The following is a 16892-nucleotide window of genomic DNA, read 5'->3' on the forward strand; positions in this document are numbered from 1 at the left end:
CCCATAGAGTTTTACTTAGTACGTAGCAATGCAATCTTGTTGCAGCCAGTCTCAAGTAATCCAAACCACAGTGGTCATTGAATACTCACCACTAGAAATTTCCTAGGGCCCACTGTAAAAACATATGTAACATTTATTTAGCATATAAGCCATTGATAAGGTTAAACAGAGATGCATGAAGGGAAAATACAAATATTAGTTTGAATCAAAACTTTTGGGTCCTACCAAAAACTTTTAATTTTTATTCATCACTTTTTACAGAAGTATGGCCCAGAGGAGATTTAGATATGCTTAATTTTTTGAATAACTTCATAAAATGAGCTGAAAAAATAAATGGGAAGAATGGATATACGATATATTCATTGAGGTGGGGTCCAAACGGTAAGGGTAGCCTAGGTAATAACTCATCCACTCCTTATGTGCGGATCTCTTACAATGATAGGTGTGGCACTACATGTTGTTTGTGACAAATCCACTCCGTCCATCCAATTTGCGAGCTCAATTTAAGACATGCCACAAAAATGAGGCAAACGTAAAACTCATGTAGGCCACATGAGAAGGAAAATTGGGTAAAGAAACGCCCATCGTTGAAAACAAAGAAATGTCTATCGTTGAAAACTTCATTGGCTTCTTTTCGAGCTTCAAACGAGACCCATCCAAGCCGAAATTTCTCCGACAAGCCTATCATGATATGAGTAAGCTCCAGACTACTTTTGATCCAAATCGAAAAAGTTAAGCGCACATAAATTAACTTCGCCTCACTTCACCCCTTTAGAGCTAAAGTACTGTGAACTTGTTTTAAGCGCCTCAAATGGTCCCCATTCAAGCCAATTTTTGTCTGGCATGCCTATCATGGTCCAAGAAAGGTCTAAAACTATTTCCAATCAAATCTAACCAAGTTAAGGTTACATCAGACCATGTCACTCCGCCTTACTCTTCCCGAAACATATTAGGGAGAGTTGAGTTTTGGTGCCTCAAACGAAGCCCATCCAGGATGAAATTTATCCAACAACCCCATCACGTTCTGATTAAGTACCATATCAATTTTGAGCTGAATCAAAATAAGTTAAGCTCACATCAGACTACTTTGTACTATTTCACCCCTCTAGAGCCAAAGTAGTGTGAACTCAGTTTTCGCATCTCAAATGGAACTCATCCAGGCCAAAACTTCACTGACATATCTAAGATGGTCCGAGTAAGTTCCACACCAATATTGAGCTGAATCGGACGAAGATAATGTCACATCAAACCACATCACACCACTTCACCATTTCTGAACCCAATTAGGGTAAGCTCGGATTCACCGCCTTAAATGGGACCCATCTAGGACTAAATTTCTCTATAAGTCTTTCATGTTCTAATTAAGCTACACACTAACTCCGGATATAAAGTAGGGTGAACTTGGTTTTAGGCCAAAACGACCACATCCAAGCTAAAATTTATCTAGCCTTTTATGGTTCGAGGAAGCTCTAAACCATTTTAGAACCAAATACAACTAGGTTATGGTCACATAAGACCATGTCACCCTACTTCACTCCTCCCGAGACCCCAGTTTCAACACCTCGGATGGTCCCAATGCAGGAGAAAATTTCTCCACCAAGCTTATCCTATTATGAGTAAGTTCCACACCAATTTTGAGTCGAATCAGAACAAGTTAAGCTCACATCGGATTACTTCACCCCACTTCATCACTCCCGAGCCGGATTAGGGTGAACTAAGTTTCAGTACCTCAAACGGACCCCATGTAGGTTAATCTTTATATTTTCTCTTCATCCAAGTTTGATTAACCTTATCAACGGGTCGGATCTACATGAAACGTTCTAGTGGGCATTAATGTAGGCTGAACGAAGTTTATTGGGAGTTCAATCACCACTATTTCTTGTATTATGGTCCACTTGAAATTTTAATCTGACTCAAACTTTCAATAATGTCATAAAAAAAAATCTAGACAAATTGATGGACGACATGGATGACATATAATATGGTGAGGCACAAAGATCAGTTAGTTATTATAGGTAGGTGGAGAGCTTTGTGAGGATCCCAAGCTCCAACAAATTCAACCATAACTGTGAGGCCCACTGGAATGTATGTGATGAACATCCACATCGTCAATTAATTTTCATAGGGTTATAAAGACATGGATGAAGATACCAAATGAGTACCAACTTGATCTAAAAAATTTATTGCCATTAAAAACGATTTTAATGGTAATTAACCACAATTTCTAGTCATGTGGTCCAATTGATATTTGGATATGCTCAAGTTTTTATATCAAGAAATAAAATGACCTGGAAAAATGGTTAGACAACATCTATATAATATAAAATAATAAAGATGGGCCACAAGCAGTGAATGTCACACCAACAACTATGTTACACGCGTAACATTGGATCTGCTCCTTGTCACTAAGTTGTCATGTCATTGGAAAAACGTCAGTATGGCCCATCACTGTAATTGCAATGATCCATGCTGTCCATTGAAATGTATGGATGATATTATAATATTTTTATAAAAATGAGACAGATATAATGATCAAGTGCATCACACCGGACAGATTTCTATTCCCAGTCAAGAAATTATTCACTTTCGACACTTCTTATAGCCCATCTATTGCTCATATCAACTTCATTTTTCGACCCATGACAAAGAAGGACGGGCGCAAATGCATTGTGTTGATCACTAGATTTGATTAAGGTGGGCCCCATTTAAAGAATCAAGATGCCCACCAAAATCTAGTGGCATAACTGTAATAAGGATTTGAAAGATAATTGATTGCAAGTATTTAGTAAGAATCCCAGGCCAGAAGTACCTACTTTTATTACGAAAATACAAATTTATCATCTTTGTAAGATAAGCTTAACCTACACTTGTGACTGGAACCCTCTTTGTAAGATAAGCTTAACCTACACTCGTGAATAGTGGATCAATATAAAATGGATGAAAATGCTCATTGAGAGGCAAAAATGGAGGTATCCAAAGGTATTCTTGGAAACCCATAATATTGTCCTTGCACAAACTATAATTGCAAAAATGGAGGTATCCAAAGGTATTCTTGGAAACCCATAATATTGTCCTTGCACAAACTATAATAAGAACATGAAGCTGAGTTTAATTACTACTTGTTTTGCTAAGGGAAGTTCCTCATGTAAAACCCAATTGATAGATTTGGGGCATGGTTCCATTGCTCTGTAGGACCAATCATGGTAGACAATTCCCAAAAAATCTTCTAATTAAGAAGAACCTAGAAATCGAATCTTTGGTCATTCCTCAATATGGCTTGTTCATGTATTTGTTTTTTGATGGTGTAGGGAATTTTGGAAATGGATGATCTATGATGGGGGTCATTAAATCAATGGCTTGGATAGACCAATCTTGCATGGCCTTAAATCTACAAACTAGGTTTTGCCTAATGAACTTTCCTAAGCTAAACTAGGAGGAAACTCCGCCTAACATTCACCATTTCATATATAAATTGCGTAATGATCATTTCATACATAAAACATATTGCATACATAGTGTATGAATTAGAATTGGATAAGAGCCAAGCTTACCTATCAAAAATTAAAATAGAATCCGAGTGACCCACATGTCCTAAAGGCAGTATACAACAAATCTCAGGAATTAGCATACCATGTAACTCTTCCCGCAGGACATGCCAGACCTTCAATCCATATGACTTTGGGTTTCACTCGCACCAAGGGTGGAGATTGTTTCCAAGTAACATCATATCCTCCATGCCATCGAGGAGAGAACTCATAAAGATTGTTGGTGAGATTTTGAAATCATTTAAAAAGAAATTAATTTTCAAAAGTCCATTTTGAAATGCTCGTCCAGATTCCACCCATCATTGATCACTACTGGCACGAGATACGTGTGCACTAACCCTTGATACATATTTTAACAAGTAATATATAAATAAGAAGACTCATATGTGCATTTTGGACCCTATAAAAATGGCCCTAAAAGCAAATGTTGAGGAGGCATTTGGGGTCCTTACTCTTACTCCAGTGGTAGACTCTCAGGAGTTTCAACACCTGGTTGAGGGTTCGAGTAGTACCCATAGGTGGTGAAATCCCACCATGGCATGAGTGTGTGGTGGTGTGCGTGTGTGTGTAAAAAAAAAAATTTTTTTTTTTTTAAAAGGAGGGCATTTGGATCTTAAGTTACATAAGATAAGCTACTCATGCCTTAAGTAGCTTATTTTAGCAAGATATATTCAGCAAGTTCTTCTCTCTTCCGTCTCTCTTGATTCTCTCTTAAACAACTTATGAATTGTAGAAAAGCTTTTTAAAAAAAATTAGTTGAAGTGATTAAATAACTTTAAGTAAAAAAGTTACTTATAATTAGCATAAACCAAACTTATTTAAAATAAGTTACATGTCTACTTTTGCAAGTAAAAAATGTAATTTATTTGGTGGCATCCAGACGGGCCCTTAGCAATTTTCACTTTTTTATGGGATTCAAAATGCACACCAGTCCTTCTTTTTTCTTTATTGGAAGACAAGAAAATTTTTTATATTACTAACCTATTTATTATCAAACTTTTTTTTATAATAAATAGGTTAGATTTAGAACTGCCATCGACTCATATCCATCTTTCTGTAATATATATTGAAATAAGAACATTCTAAGAAATTATTTTATTCATGCATTCCTCTAACAAGATTTGAGGTTTATAAACGCTATTTGTCTCCTCTTCCTCCGAGATAGCTGACAATGGAACACAAAGCTCAAACCTATATTCCAGCATACTCCTTGAGGGCTGCTAGACAGGCTTCTGATGGATTGGACAGGTTGAAGCGTTCGAATTCAGATAAGTACATGCGTCGAAATTTGAAGTAATCAAAGGGCTTGAAAATCAATGGATGTTGCTCATCCACAAGTTCTTCAGGTGTCCGAACCATCTTGCCCGCCTTGGACATCATGAAAAGCGCCATTGAATATCTATCCTTTTCTCCAATCATGCTCACACGATGTAGAGGTGCGTGTATCCTTTCGTTGGCCCATGCCTATAAAAGGACCCAAAACATTATAGCCGTTCATCACATACAACATATGAGGAATTGTAGGATCTCCAATCAAAGATATACAAAGAGAAAATTATAATTATCCACTTATTAATTATGGAATTAATTTTATAATACTTTCTTTTATACACTTCTTCAAAAGATCAACGGTTAAACTTATTTAAATCACAAAAAATACCTTTTTCTTTTATAAAACCCATGAAATTATGATAGGTTGAGGAATGCTAACCTGCGCACCTTCTTACACACCTTTGCACACATGTCATGGGCATAGAATCTGAACGGTCCATGTGATGCGTCACCCCTTGAAACCTCACTAGCCCAACTTTCAGACTGATATAAAACTCTGGCGGACCATGGAAATACAAAACAATTTCATCTTGTGATTTGTATTTCTCTTTTCTTTGGCCTACTAGAGTTTTGGATCAATTTGAAAAATGGGCATATAGAGTTTCAAAGGGTGCCTCATCACTAGACCGTTCAGATTCTCTGCCCATGACACGTGTGCAAAGGTGTGCACGGGTGCTCACAAAAGAATGTGAGCAGGTGAGCATTACTCATGATAGGGTACACTCACCTACAACACATTACCTTATTATGCTGGCTGTTTTTCAGCCATGGATTGCACCTTTGGGTTGATTTGAACCGTCATGTCCTCGTTGCTATCATATAGAATTATGTTCTTATAATCATGCCTCAGTGAAGATCCTGACTTTGAATCTTGGATTTGAATATAAGCCATTAAAAAGGTTACTTTTAAATGTTTCATGTTCATCTTCATTCACAATCATTTGTTCAACAAATGTGTCTTCCCGTGGCTTTTGCAGCATAGAATCCGGAACCTAAACGGTTCGGATCATCATCTAAGATGTAATATGAAGGTGGAAACAGCCTCCGTACGTTAACCCTAATAAGGGCACGTATCATATATATCAAAACCATCTACACCAGTCCTCTATAGGTGGCCCACTTGATGGATGGGGTGGATCTCATCCACATGGAGTCCTTCCATCCACTTCATCCAAAGCTATGCCCTTCGTATAGATAAGCAAGTGTTTTAGTAAATTTGCAAAACAATGCACTACATTTTATTAAAAAAGCAATTTTAATCATTAAAAATGCTTATTTATTGACTTTCTGACTGAGTGCATTTAAAAAAGTAGTATAAAATTAGTAAGATGTAGCTGTAATTGGATGATTTATAGGCGGATAATTATAATTCTATTACAACTATAGGTACCTGTTTGTTATTTTCCCATCATTATGAATTAAAAACCTTAGGAAGGCTAGTAAATATTAAAAGAGAAATGCTCCGGTGCTCCTAGTTGCATGGGACAGTTACACAGTCCAATTAATTGATTTAGACCACTAAATTTCATGGGCTAACATGCAAATGTCACACTGAGCGCTGATTATCATAACCATCTGATCAATGGCCTCAAATATGGATGGTCAAAATCATTTGTACAAAATAGGTTTAATAAACAATTCAATAGTATGATTCCAATTAATCACTAATGTTAGAAATAGTGACCATATGATCTATGGGAAGTAAAAAGGATGGCGATAAAACAAGGAGGAATCTAGGAGGGTTTGATTATCAAATCAGTCTGATTTTTTGCATGGTAGATCTTAAAAAGTGTTTTATACTTGATTGGCAGTTTAGATTGATTTAAAAGGCATTTCCTCGGTAATTGATGCTCTAGCATTGTAATAAATGCTACTCAAATCCATGGATTTGTAGTTTTGTTCCCATACAATGGACTTTAGAATTTATAAAATCTTAAGCCAATGCAAATATATATATATATATATATATATATATGATAAGTTCATAAATTTACCAAATTCACATTCTCATTTCCTTGATCCCCAACAAGGTCTAAGAGCATTACTTATTAGGTTTGTGTTGCTAGGTTGAGTCTCAGGCTCTAGTTTATTTTGAAAATAGTTCAAGAAGGCAAGTAACTCATTTCGAGTCACTTGACTCAAAGTCTTCTTCAACCGGGACTAAGGGCCAGTTTGGGAGCGTGGATTTGGAACCCCCTGGATTCGGAACCCCCAGGAATAGAAACCCCCTGGATTGGCAATCCTCCCAGTGTGTTTGGCACCCTGGAGTGTGAATCAACTTTAATTCAAAAATACTTATGCATGGTATATTTATAGGGGTTTGAATTTAATTACCAAATCAACTTTAATATCCCTAATTAGTGAGATATATAATTTTTGACACTATGGTTGTGATAAGCCCGCTGAAATATATATTTTACCTGAAAATGATGAAATTTCAAGTCTTAGACGAACCGCAAGCGCACAAGATCATGTCTGAGTGACTAACCAACGATTTTTAATCGTTGATTAATATAGAGAATGTTTGGATGGTGTTGATCATCATTAATGGGTCATGTGCCCAATAGAATGATAGTGTACAGTGACACACATGTTACACCTGCAACTATTGAAATAATTTTAGGTATAATCTAAGCTCTCCCTGTGGATTACAAATCCCCTAAAAGAGGAGATAACAACCCCCTAGATTTGAAACCCTTAGTTACTTTATGCTGCCAAATAATTAAGGGGATTTGAAACCCCCTCCAATCCATGATACCAAACAACCCCTAAGTTTTTGATATAAGAAAAAGTTAGAAACAATCACATAAATTGTTAGAGTCAAAAGAAATCCAGTTAAAAAGTTTGATTAAGGGTTTAGAGAGCATCACAGTTAAATGGCCATCACTTTGTGATTGGTTATCCATTTTGCATATATAATATATCGTTGGAAAGACATCAACGAATTCTATATCCTAGCCAATGCCAAAAGCCATTGGCCCTAAACTGTTTTCAAAACTAAAATCATTTTAAGGTTTGATTTTAAGTTTAATATTAAATTTTATTGTTTTTAGTAAATTATAGTTTTTGTTATTTTAGGTTTTGGATAGTCCTATAATATATAATTTAAAGATTTAATTTAGAAGTTGTTTAATATATATATATATATATATATATTGTAAAGTTTATTATTTTAGAAAATATTCGAATTTAGAGTTTAGGACTTATAAACAGATTTTTATCAATAATATCAATTTATATCTCCTTGTAGATTTATAGAGTATTCTTAAGAGAAGGTGGTGATCTCTTTTCTTTATCCATGTACTCACCATGTTTGTTTCGAAATAACTTGGCTCAAGATCTCGTTGAGTCGACTCGGTTTGTTTTTTAGTTGAGTGTGTAAGTTCTAGAACTATGATGCGGTTTGTTTTTTAGTTGAGTGTGCAATAGTTCTAGAACCATGATGCAACTCAGATTTTCAGTTTGTATAATCAGGGCCCATGATTCATTGATCCAGATGCTTTCCATATGTAGGCCGCACGATGTGCTATAGGCTATGCTACAAAAGAAAAAGGACCTTTCAGTTTGTGGCCGGCAAATATACGGTTACCCACGGGATGTAACAGTGGTCCACATTCAACTTTAAAAGGCCAAATTTGGGTGACTATGATCCTTCCATCTGGACCGTTTTTCGCTCATTTAACCACTGGTCTGGATCACTAGCCCAACTTGTACAAACTGAAAATTGGATTTTAAATGCTGATGGTGGGCCATGTATGATAATGCACAATACTCACCACAAGGGTAACACCAACGATGACAATCAAGGAGTTAGGAGATGGTAGCACTGGTATCCATTGCCCTTGTTTGTTGAGAACTTCCAATCCATTCACCTCATCTTGAAACAGTATGGTCAGGAAGTTTGAATCGGCATGTGCACCAAGACCTTCAATGCGGCTCACCCCATTTAAAGGATGCTTGTAATGCATCATTCGAACATGGCAATCCAACGTCTCCATCAGACCGTCATGATACTTCTCCACGCCCAGGTTCTCTAAAACCATCCTACTTACAATCCCTCCAAACTCACTCAGCTTCTTAAGAAACAAGTAGACTGCTTCACTAAACAAATTAAAAACAAGTAGAATATTTTAAGTTAGATGAAAAGAAAAGCAATAACCCAATAAGATTTCCTTGGTGGGTGTGGGGTCCTCTTGGGTCAAGTGGGCCATCTGTGGTTTGTTAGACTGTGTGTGTGTGTGTGTGTGGTATGTATACTTGTATGGGAAATGGTACTATGAGGTCAACCTCATGGGAACTTCCCATGGGGGCCAGCTGTGTGGGCCCCAACTTGATGTTTGTTGAACATCAACAGGCCATGCATTTGATGGGTGCCCTAGTTTATGGGATACACCAAAAATCAACCGTACATGGAACTTAGGTGGGCCATACCATCTAAATTAAACCATGTGATAACATTCTTAAAACATATAAAAGCACTTGTCTGGGGTCACCTGAGTTTTGGATGCAGCTGAACCTTGGTTTGACACCTCCTCCAAGTGGGACACACATAATGGATGGGCTGGACTTGTGAACCACATCTAAGTGGGCCCAATAAATGATTATGAATGTTTTAATGGGAGCGTAACTCCTCTCAACTGTTGTATGTGGTGTGGCCCACTCAAGTCATGGTTGACTTGATTTTTAAGCCTGTGGCCCACCATGGAATGGTGCATATGACCGATGGGGTAGATGTTTGATGGATATCACGGTGGGGTCCACATAGCTTGACCTCATGGAAAGATCCCAATGAGGTCGAGTACCATTTCCCTACTTGTATTTGGCATTTTTTTTTCTTTATTTATTTATTTATTTATTATTTTTTATAACACATGCACACACGCCACCACACACTCACGCCTGAGTGGGATTTCATGGGTACTTGAATCCTTTTTTCTTAAAATTTATTTATTTAACACACGCACACGCACCACCACACACTCACGCGTTAGTGGAATTTCACCACCTATGGGTACGTGAACCCTTGACCAGGCGTTGAAACTCCTAAGAGTCTACCACCGGAGCAAGAGCAAGGACCCGAAATAACTTGTATGTGGCATCTATAGTTGTATATATCCAAGTATTCATTGTCTCCATAATCATACAGTTTTTCAATTATCTCCGTGATTTCTCTGTAACACGGCATCAGAGCAGGATATTTTCTTGGCCATTGAAACAATACATATCATCTATACAAGATACACTCTAACATGCATGTCCACCCAATGGCTGATTGATTGGGAAGTTCCAGCTGTGGTTTGCAGATAGCTCAAAAATTGTCTTAGATCACATGATCGCCATCGTCTCATTAATCAGTGGCTGTGATCATCCAATGAGGTCAATTTTAGAAAGACAGTGATTAGTGATCGTGGAGGGTTGGGGACCACCACAAGTCCCTCTGAGGAATTCATGATGTAATACAATGAGCAAATAGCATTTTTAAAAAATAAGATATGCAAATATTTCCATGTAACAAAGCAACGGTCCACCTTCAATGGTCACAGGTCTTCCTAATTTACAAACTGAAATAATCTAACCGTTGATTTATTTTTTTTAAGTCCATGGCCAATCACAGTGCTGACTAGGAGATGAACATCCTAGACCATCCTGATCATGTGGGTGGGTCTCAATACAAACATACCCAGCCAGAGAATAAAGCAAGTCCATTGATAAAGTGGGTCACAAGTGTAAGCTTGAGTATAGGTGGGTGGTCATCATTTCTAACGGCCAATTTTTCTCACAGGTAGGTGGCCCACTTCAGGAGTGGCTAGATCACCTAGTTTTTGGGCTATGGTGTATTTGCAGTGGGGCACCAGATGACTATCTTTGGTAAGGTACCTGGTGGAATTGAGTGGGTAAGTTTATGTTATTAGTTGCTATTTGTTGTTTATCTATTAATCAGAGTAGGAAAAGAATTCAAAGGAGTATCATAGAAGTTAGAAAGTTCAGCCATATCTAACGGTCCAAATCTCTTGATTTCCTTCTCACTGGATTTCCTTGTTCTTGCAATGAATTAATTTGGTATTTGATATTTTGATTATCTTCGTTTTCTATCGTTATTGATTGATAAACCTCCATAGCTTTGCTAAGCCCATGCATGCAAAAGGTAGCCTACAGGTACAAGATCCTAGCCGTCCATCAGGTGGGTCCCACTAAAGATGTATTGCTCAAAAATTCAAGCCTATTCACTTGTTTGTGGAATAAACTGATGGCTGAAAAGACTTGGTAAATATTCCTTTTTGGGAGGTCTATGATTGCTAGACTTATATCATGCAATAGGGTTGAGGTCTCTGATTTGGTATGAGTGTTGGACCTAATGGACCCCACATTGGCTGACTGTGATCCCCTCCGTTTATTGTGGGCCATTCTTTACTACCCATCTATTGCACTCCATAACCTCAGTCAACAAGCAATCATTGTATGCATCTCAATCTCGAGAGTTTATAAGATTATTGCCTGCTTAATCCAAACCTTACTCTGATACAAATAGTATAAAGAGTGTGAAGATAAAAGAGAGAACATTTACCATCTTATTCCCAAAAATAACCCCTTGAACCTACAAGGATTTTTTAAAAAAAAAATCTATAAAACGAGGAAGAAAAAATGATATTATTAATGAAAAAAGTTGTCGATCTACATCATTAATAATGGAATTAAATAAGCAAAAGGTGCCCTAGACGTTGAATATGACTTAAATTTGAAAACTTTTTCAAAATAGTAAAAATTATATATATATATATATATATATAAGTGAAAGGCATCTATTCTTAACTAAACTTGTAAAAGACTCTTAGATGGCTAAAACCAAGAGGAGTTGGACTCTTAAAATCCTAAACTCTTAGATGGCTAAAACGAAGAGGAGTTGGACTCTTAAAATCCTAAAATACTAAAAATATAATTTATTAAAAATAATAAAGGCACATTTGGAGATACTTACTCAAAGGAGAGTTTCCAAAGAAATGAGTTTTAGGCCTGCTTTTTCCATGAACCCAAGTCAGTGTTTTAGCACCCATTGGATCGACTGGCAGCTCAGAAGATAGTTCACGAAGCATATCCAAACGCACGTCATCATCGACATTTGCATTGAAAGGATGTTTAGGCCTCAAACAAGCCCTAAGTTTCAATAGAAATGTGATTTTGAACTAGAAAATGACATTTTTCAGGGCCAACTAGCTTTGTTAGTTCCTATATTGAAGGGTTTATCAATAGCTTTCTAACAACATATTACATGTGTAAAATATTACCAGTAACAGTGTTATGGTCATAGCCTATTACCAGGGGAGTGGATAGGCCTGGATTTTGCGTTATGATGTATTGTGTTCACGGTGGGGCCTATCTGAAGACTCTCTTTGTGATAATGCTTACTTGTGAGATTGAGTGTGTATGTTTAGATTATTAGTTGCTATTTATTATTGATCTATTAATGAGAATCAGTTCTTTAGTTTAAGCTATACACAAGTTGAGTAGGAAGAGAATTGGTGGCAAAACGCAGGTACAAGATCCTAGCCTTCCATCTGGTGGATCCCACTGAATATGCATTGCCCCAAAAATAGGCTAGTCCACTTGTTTGCGAAACAAATTGATGGCTGAAAAAACGTGGCAAATGTTCCTTTTTGGTGGTCCGCCAATTCATAACAATGTGGCCCACCTGAAGTGCAAACCAAATCATATAAATGGTCAGACCCATCTGATGGACGGCTTGGATATTGCTCCTGTGTGCCACACTGGCACAAGTAGTGTTGTGTAGATGGCCTTATGCAAGCCTGTGGCCTTAGCAAACCTCTAAATTGCTTAGTGGACCTATTTTTGTGCTAATGATGTTCACCGTCCATATTAAAAGCCATTGATCAAATGATTATATTTTTCAAATAAGTTGGGCCTAATGAACGGTCCAGATCAATGGATTGGACCAAGTGTCCCAGTGCAAGTAGTAGTACTATAACTTATAGTGCTATCAGAGCACTGGTGCATTTCTCTTATGTAAAACCATGTTCAAATATTCACCTGAAATCTGGATTCCCTTGAGGCCACAAAACGTTGGTAAAATCCTCCACCCCTTGAAGTGAATCTGCACCGTTGATTCCTAAGCTTTCGAGATTTGTGAATGGCCTATGTGGACCGTTGTATCCACTTAATGGATCTTCGTAAACGTTCTTTCGCTTGGTCTCCACAGGGAGTGCGAAGACCTCTTTAATCTTTGGAAATAAAAGCTGGCGATCGGCCACAGAGGTGGGCCACAAGGCCTCAAAGCACCCAAATTCCCTAGCAGCATGGCCCACCTCGGCACTCAACTGGGCCCATGATGGTGTTCCAGGCTCTAATCCATCTCCATAGAAATCTAAGACAGGGATTGATGTTGTTTTGGATGCCATTTCCCTGCTACTTTGTTTTAAAAAAAAAAAAAAAAAAAAGGTCTATGAGAGATCAAAGAGGAAAGAGAAATTTTGAACAAGGCATTCTTCATATTGCAGTAATGAAAAGCTTCATGTTAAACTATAAGAGATTACATTATGAAAATTGTAATTTATTTATTTCATTGAGAATAAAATGAACATATAAAGTCGTGTGAAATTTGTGTAGATCTTTAGATGTCTTAATAGATACACACTTTTTTTAAAAAAAGGAAATCACATCTTAACCAAAATAATTAAGAAATAGCATAATTTAGAAAGATTGCGTTAATCTACTCCAACACTTCATGTGATCAAAATTGTCTGCAGTTGTTGGGGCATAGCCCATTTATCCCATTGTCGGGATCATGATAATAGCTTGATTTTGATGGTTTAGATCATAGTTTAAATACTCAAAAAAAAAAAAAAAAAAAAAAAAAAAAAATCAACCCTAGTTGTCTAAGTTAACTCAATCCATTTGTTCACCAAGACTAGTGAAGAAAAAAAATGGAGACTTCCAAAGATACTCAGTTGGCCTTAACAAAACTCTGGAAATTAACTCTAGAATCTGAGTCATCAATATTAATGTATTCGTATATTTTAACTATTAAATGTTGCCAAAAAAAAAAAAACTCTGAATTAAAAAGCTCATCTAAGTAACTTGACTCTGGCTTAACCAAGTTTTTGAATTTTTAAACCATGGTTTAGATTTATGTGCTTGTACATAAATGTGACAAATATCACTCAGATTTTCAAAATCTCACAATGTTTTTTGTAAAAAAAAATGGATCAAATGATATCATGGTATCATGGCAATAATATCGTGATATATTAAAAAATTCAGCAGCTTTTTTTTCGTTATCAAAGTCATTTAACTGTTTAAATAAATGATTTTATTTAGATTTTATATTTTTAAAATCATAACTCATTGACCATATCAACCTATGTAATAAACTATTAGATAGAGCCAACCTATGTAATGGACTATTACATTGCTCTTGTGGAAGTGTTATGCTCTCATTGTCGGTCCCCAACCTAGATGAAGGAGAAGGGTTGCATCAAGTTGGCAACATACATCAAACTTGAGCCAAAACCTCTAACATGAATCTAAATAGTATGACATTCCAAGTGTATGTTAGGGTGTTCCTTATAAGTGACACATTGCATTGGAACCCTGGTGCATTGAAAAATGGACAAGGGTTGACTAGGGTGTCCTTGCAACGTTGCTTGGTTATTGTGAAAAGTATACAAGGGTTTCTGTACCATTCTAAACACATGCATGTAAAGAAGCTAGTATAAGAGAATTAAATTTTTCTTGTCATGTGGAATGTGAGAACATTGGACTGTAAGAGCATGAAATTAGTAGATACAATAAACTGAATAAGAATTAACATAGTTTGTATTCAAGAGATCAAGTGCAAATGAGCCAAAAATAGAGAATTTGATAGATATAAGCTTTGGTGTATAGGAAAATAGAATAATAATAATGGGATAATAGATTTTTTTTTTTAAAAAAATGTAAAGAATAAAGTTGTAGACATTAAGAGAGTAAGTGATAGGATTTTATTAATAAAGTTTATGATAAGCAAGGAAATAATCAATATTATTAGTGCATATGCACCGCAAGTAGGATTTGAAGATAAAATCAAGAGATGGTTCTAAAAAAATATGAATAAACTAATATAAGAAATTTCAAATGGAGAGGATATTTACAAGAGGAGAATTAAATGGTCATGTGGAAAAAGAAAATAGAGGATATGAGAGGGTATGAGAGGGTATATGGAAGATATTTTAGAAGAAGAAATGAAATTGGGGAAGCTATCCTTAATTTTATTATGTTAAACAAATAAAAATCAAAGATAATCAATATAATCTAGCTCTAGCAAACACTACTTTAAAATAGTTGAATATTTAATAACTTTCATAAGTATATCATATACAAGACAAATAGATCAAATTTATGAGCCATATTATGAAATTATAGGACAGAATAATTAAACTAAGATTAAGGCATAAGACAAATGTTAGAAAATTATTTTGGTTATATCCTAGGGAGGTCTATTGCTAAAGTTATTTTCTTACTTATATAATTGATGGAGAAGTATAAGGAGAGGAGGGAGGATCTCCACACGGTCTTTATTCACGTAGAGAAAGCCTACATTAATATGGTTCCTAAAGAGTTTATTTGGTGGGTGTTGGAAAATAAAGGAATTTCGAGATGATATATTAATATAATTAAGGATATGTCTAAGGAAGTGGTAACAAAATTTAAAGACCACTAATGGAGAGATAAGTGAGTTCCCAATTACTATAGCATGCATCAAGGGAAGACATTAAACATATGCCTTTCAACATTAGTTATGAACAAACTAACGAAGCATTTACAGAAAGGGATCCTTTGGCCGTTTGTTGTTTGCAAATGACAGTTTTTATTAATAAGACAATGAAGGGTGTAAATACAAAGATAGATATATTGAAGGGTGCTTTAGAATCTAAACATTTAAAATTAGTAGGAAAAAAATCACGTATACAAAGTGTAATTTTAAATCCCTATCGTGGAATAAATGGATATGTGCCTTTGGAGTTTTATTCAATCATCATGTACCACTCAAATTAAAATGAAAATTTTATAGGGTGGCTACTAGAATAGCTATGCTTTATGGGACAGCATGTTGCGCAGTTAATAAACAACATGTTTATAGGATGAGTGACACTAAAATAAGAATGTTAAAATAGATAAGTAACAACATGAAGAAAGATGGAATTGAAAAAGAATATAAATATTAAAGAATTTAAGAGGACTAATAAATAAGAAGATGAAAAAAAAAAAAAAAAAAAGACTTAAATAATTTGGTCATGTGCAACGGAGACCAATAGCTATACAGATTGGAAATAAAATATCTAGGTCCACAGCTCAGGTGGGCCACACGAGATGGAATAATGGGGATGGGATGCCAACCATAGGTTTGTGTATGGGGACACCATGCTTTTTACCGGTCATCAAAATCGTTAATCAGGTGTAAATCATAAGAATGAAGTTAATATACAAAAATCAGTATGATCCAAAGCTCAAGTGGGCCACATTGCCTGAACTTAAAAGATTGTAGGAGCAATTTTAATTTGTTCCATCAGTGTAAGCCGATAGGAGTTTCCATCAGGATGAAGTTTTTGTGTGTACGGTTGAAATCAGGGTTTTCACATGATGAACGGAGTAGATTTACATATACAATATTGTGGACCCCACACATCTTGTGTGTTTTACCCATTGCATGAAACAAGTTTTGTAGACGATTCCGGCCTTTGTAGGCGAACTCGGGTTCGGCAGTGACCCTCTAATCCTCTATTACCAGCTCGGCACAGATGGGCATTGGAAAAGCTCCGAGGGCCCATCATGATGTATGTGTCTCATCCACACCGTCCATCCATTTTTTTCCAGATCATTGTATGACTGTGCCCAAAAATTGGATAGATCCAAATCTCAGGTGGACCACACCACAGGAAACAGTGATGATCAAATGTCCATCATTAAAATCTTCCAATGGCCCACCATAATGCTTATTTGCTATCTAATCTTCGATGCCGTTCA

At 36.2% G+C, this 16892-nt stretch overlaps 1 protein-coding gene across 1 annotated transcript; it reads right to left on the reverse strand.

Annotated features, from left to right (window-relative positions):
* Positions 1-4606: 4606 nt before the first annotated feature.
* On the reverse strand, positions 4607-13289 carry LOC131234559 (2-oxoglutarate-dependent dioxygenase AOP2-like). The gene is made up of 3 exons (XM_058231496.1): positions 12921-13289; positions 8654-8978; positions 4607-5009 (listed from the first exon to the last, which is right to left on the reverse strand). The coding sequence occupies exons 1-3, from the start codon at positions 13286-13288 to the stop codon at positions 4737-4739; spliced, it is 966 nt and encodes a 321-aa protein (XP_058087479.1). The 5' UTR covers position 13289; the 3' UTR covers positions 4607-4736.
* Positions 13290-16892: the final 3603 nt, after the last annotated feature.

This window comes from Magnolia sinica, chromosome 19 (genome assembly GCF_029962835.1).
Source record: "Magnolia sinica isolate HGM2019 chromosome 19, MsV1, whole genome shotgun sequence".
Lineage (NCBI taxonomy): Eukaryota > Viridiplantae > Streptophyta > Magnoliopsida > Magnoliales > Magnoliaceae > Magnolia > Magnolia sinica.